Source organism: Buceros rhinoceros, unplaced genomic scaffold, assembly GCF_000710305.1.
Source record: "Buceros rhinoceros silvestris isolate BGI_N320 unplaced genomic scaffold, ASM71030v1 scaffold15892, whole genome shotgun sequence".
NCBI classification, from domain to species: Eukaryota; Metazoa; Chordata; class Aves; order Bucerotiformes; family Bucerotidae; genus Buceros; species Buceros rhinoceros.
This window is the reverse complement of record NW_010400808.1, coordinates 1-4,231: the sequence shown is the minus strand read 5'-3', so window position 1 is coordinate 4,231 and position 4,231 is coordinate 1. Positions and strand designations below refer to the sequence as shown.

Below are 4,231 nucleotides of genomic sequence, written 5' to 3'. Positions count from 1 at the left end.
CTTTATTCCTTTCAGTGTCTCTGGAAACAGATAAAGAAACTTTATGAACTGTGACCACCATGTGTACACGAAACTCCCGACGGCGCATCTGACGTGTACACAGCAAGGAAACAGAACAAGCACCAAACAGCTCCTGCAAACTGAACTGCACATGAACGGGCAAACCCAGCTCCAACAGCTCCCATCTGGTTCAGGATGATTTGGCCCAACACAACAAGCTTCCAATACTCCACTACTCTGTCACGACTCTGCAAGAGCGCGGCCCACAGAACACTCCTCAGGAGAGGAGAGTACCACCAGCCTCAGAACGACCTTGAGGGACTCACCTTTTGCTGCCTTTTGTCTTTGGATTCTTGGCAAACAAGGAAGGATCAAGAGCTTCAAGGGATTTGCCTTTAGTGCTGAAAAGCCTCTGAGCACGCTCCTCCAGCGTCCTGTGGAGCAGCGGGAGATGAGTCCAAACCTACTTTTACATTTCCCAAGAACTGTCTGAATTCATGTCACAAAATTCTGAATTTAGCTTTTAAGAGATCATGAGATTTCCCACTATCTTTGTCTCCACTCCTTAAGCCAAATTCTTCTACTCAGCAGAGAACGCTTTTCACAACAGTGGATGGCAGCATCCCCCGACTGGTTCTCAATGTTCTGTCTTTCAAGCATCATTAAAGTCATTCTTGTACAACAGAGACGACAAAACAACTACCCGTAAAGGAACACAAGGCAGGAAGACCTCAAAAACTGAACAGGAACTGAAAGAAGACTGCACCTTACCCGCCACATTTTAGTCCCAGGGCCAGTAAAGCTGATTTTAACCTGTCCAGTCCCAGGGAGGCCAATTCCTGTTCAATTAAAGTAAATCACAGTAAGGGAGGAGCTATTAAACACACACAGTATGGATGTGTGTCCATTTTAACTCATTAAAAAAGAAAAAAACCATGAACAGCATTCAAGGAAGGACAGTCAAGGGTGCACCGCTCCTCACTGAAAAACGAGGAATGTGACAAATCCAACCAGATCTTCCAAGTCCCATCCCCCTAATGGGAGAAACTGAGTCGTAAGCATAACTGAAGTTTTATTCGGAGAGCACAGAGCCAGAGGCAAGAGCGCAGCAAGAACAATTATAAAAAGAAACCAGATTATTAACTTCCACCTGCTCAACATTTAGCACTGAGAGCAGAGCACTGACCACGTACCTCCCAAGAGGAAAACGCTGAGAGGTCCAGGTGGGCTCCGGCATGAGTGAGTGCACTGCTGGTCTCTTTCTGCAAGAAAAAACAGGTGCAAGGTCTTTGTGCCATCCTACAACACCTCACGCAAGGTAACAACCCACCCTCAAGAACAGCAGTTCATGTCACAGAGCAGAAGCCTCTCACTGAACTGAGCCATGTGGCAATAGGAAAGACAGTGAACCTTTCAAAAGGTCAGTCTCAAACTGGTTGTGCCGGTTTTCAAATACAGGTTAGTATTAAACTGATTCGCAACTGTGCACTGTGCTGTCAGCACGAACACAAGCGACTGGCAGAACCCCTCACAGCCATGGCGCGGTCACAGGGCCCTAGTGCTGCTCACCGGCCAGCCAGGGAATGTCCCGTTCTCCCACTTCTTCTCAAACTCAGTCTGAATTTTCCCAAAAAGTTCATTCTGGTCCAGCAACGGCTTCACTCGATCTGTGTAATCCTGCAGGTACTCCAGAAGCATTTCAAGATACCTGGCAGAGGAATTGCAAGCACAGGTCCTTAACACCAGCCTCCGTCACACTTCTCTACCCAGCCCCTGGACAGTGATGCCCCTTTAGCGCTGCTACGAAGCGTCATCAAGATGATGACAGCTTTCAGCACACGGTTTCCCGGTGCACCAGTTACAAGGATGAAGAAAGGTCCTTCCACAGAGCAGAATGTGGCTCTCCACACTCCTGCTGCACTGGGTGTTTTCTCAGGCACACGACTGAGCCACCAGAGCTCAGTGACCCAGCTCACATGAGCAAAGTTGGGTTGTTAACGACCTCAGAAAGCGAATTCCCTCTGTCAGGGGTCAGAGAAGAAGCAGCAGCAGGCAGACAGGCTCACCTCTTGTACTCCGCATTTTTCCTCTCCTTCGGAATATCGAAGAGTTGGTCAAATGTGGATAAGTAAGTGATATAATCCAGCTTCTAAGAACAAAAAATAGTTCGAGTCAGACTTTGTACACACACAGACAAATCAATGCCCCATTAATCAGTCAATTAGTTTCCAGATCAGAAGAAAGGCACTAGCTCATGCCACTGCTCTGGGCTGCGGAGGCCTGGGGTTCTCTGTGCACTGACAGACACCCATGGGTACTGGGCATAGATCAGAGGCTTTTCACAAGGCCAGCCCTACAGCAGCAACAGACACATCGGCTGAGAAGGGCCGAGGAGGAGAGTGGCGAAGCAGCGCCCAGCACGCAGACGCTGCCAAGCTGCACGTGCAAAGTGAGTTTGAAATTGACGTTTGGAAAGAAACTTACCACAAAACCAAATCTCCCGGAACAGACCAAAGGAAAACCCCTTGGCCTGAAGCACAGGAGCTGCCCAGACTCCCGTGGCCACTCACCTCCGAGGACTTTAGATTGATGTACTTGAGGTAACAGTCGTGCAGATCCAAGTACCGCCCGTACCCCTCCTCGTCTGTGAACTCCACCAGATCTGTAGGAAAGATCGTGAAGAGCCTTATCACGAGTTTAATCTTCTCTACAACTGCAGATGGGCATTAGAACCCAAAAAGGATGAACTGCGGACTCGTTAACTCCTAACGAAGGTGTTCACAGCGTTAGTGGATACACTGATGGCTCCTCCATGCCAGTGCACAGCAACACTCCTCAGGAGAAGTGCCGCTGCTGGGGAGTGTTCTGGGAGCTGCAGCTCAGAGAATTTAAATGACAAGAGAACAATTTTCAGAAGTCATTTAGTGAAAGGAAGCAGAACACTGACACATGCAAAACAGATGAAGCTCCTCATTACATCACGCCTCTCAAGCAAGCACCGTATTTTCACCTAAACTGGCCCCAGAGAGAAACTACAAACTTACTCTGAGCTTCTTCACTTGGGTTGTCTCTGGCCTTCAACAGCTCCTCAAACTCCACTGACATGGGGACGCAGATCTGCAAGAACAGGCACAAGTCACACAAAAAAATTATTATTATTTAGCTAAAGTCCAAAACAATTAATACAAAATCACAACAAGCTGCAAACAACAAAACCGGACAGAAAAGGTTTCCAAAGTGCTTCGTCACCTTTGCTTTTGCACAAATAAAGCCTGACTTTAGCCAGCAGAACATCCCTGAGCTAACACAGCACAAGCAGAGCACTCGTCAGCCTCCCACGCACACTGCTCTCGCAGGAGCCTACGCGCTGCCTGACACCACCCAACCCTGAGCATCTTCTCGTGCGCTTCACACCTGTCTGCTAAGGCAATGGAACCAGAGAAAAGCCCAGGCTGTTTGCTGCAGGGATGAGGTCCGTCCCCAGACCACTAACCACCAGCTCTGCCGAAGCAGGTAACGCCTCACCTCATTGGGGTGCTTCCGGTGAAATTCCTTAATTTGTTTCAGTCTGTTGTAGAATTCTGCAAATTCATTTGGTCCCGAAATGGCACTGAGCTCTTCCTTCCGTAAGCTACGAAAAGGACCAAATACAAGTGCAAACGAAAACACATTGACATGGACACAGTCTTTTCCAGGTCTAGTGCTGCATCTGACCACACAAAGCCCCAGCAAAGCTGACTGCAAACCCTGAAGAAGCCACGTTGGGTCTCACAGCCCGTGGGGCTCATGGCTTGAGGCTCTGGGCCTCATTCCCTCTGAACACACCATGGTCTCCACTTCCCCCACGACTTAAACCAGGAAAACAACCAAACGTGTATGTGCAGCATGACGTATCCAACGCAAACCTGCTCTAGCAGGTGCGGACTCCAGCTTGAGCGTTACACCTCATGTATTTACAAACGGCTTAAAAGCACCTTCACCTGCAGAACACATTCACCGGGTTCTTCCCCGTGGCGTCCCGGGGCCCCGCCCCAGCCGAGGCGTCTGTAGCGGCACTTACCCGTCCTTGTCGTCATACAAGTCTCTCAGGTTGCCGCTCACTTCCATGTACCTCTAAAAAAACAGAAGAAAGCCCCAAATGCCAAAGGGCGTTACCGGGGACAAGACCGGCTCCGTCCCAGGCGCTCTGGCAGCACCAAGAGAGGCCTGTCCCGACCCGCGCTACGCCCGG

The 4,231-nt window shown here is 49.6% G+C and overlaps 1 protein-coding gene across 1 annotated transcript in view; it reads right to left on the bottom strand.

Moving 5' to 3' along the window:
* Positions 1-4,113, bottom strand: part of SF3A3 (splicing factor 3a, subunit 3, 60kDa) — a gene marked incomplete at its 5' end in the record, with an annotated part of 6,691 nt that extends 2,578 nt beyond the window's left edge. The window contains 10 exons of the mRNA XM_010132043.1: positions 2-20; positions 327-434; positions 772-839; positions 1,194-1,262; positions 1,570-1,708; positions 2,067-2,149; positions 2,571-2,662; positions 3,045-3,117; positions 3,526-3,631; positions 4,061-4,113. Coding sequence (XP_010130345.1) covers positions 2-20; positions 327-434; positions 772-839; positions 1,194-1,262; positions 1,570-1,708; positions 2,067-2,149; positions 2,571-2,662; positions 3,045-3,117; positions 3,526-3,631; positions 4,061-4,113 — 810 coding nt within the window. The remainder of the gene's footprint in view (position 1; positions 21-326; positions 435-771; positions 840-1,193; positions 1,263-1,569; positions 1,709-2,066; positions 2,150-2,570; positions 2,663-3,044; positions 3,118-3,525; positions 3,632-4,060) is intronic.
* Between the last annotated feature and the right edge of the window lie 118 nt (positions 4,114-4,231).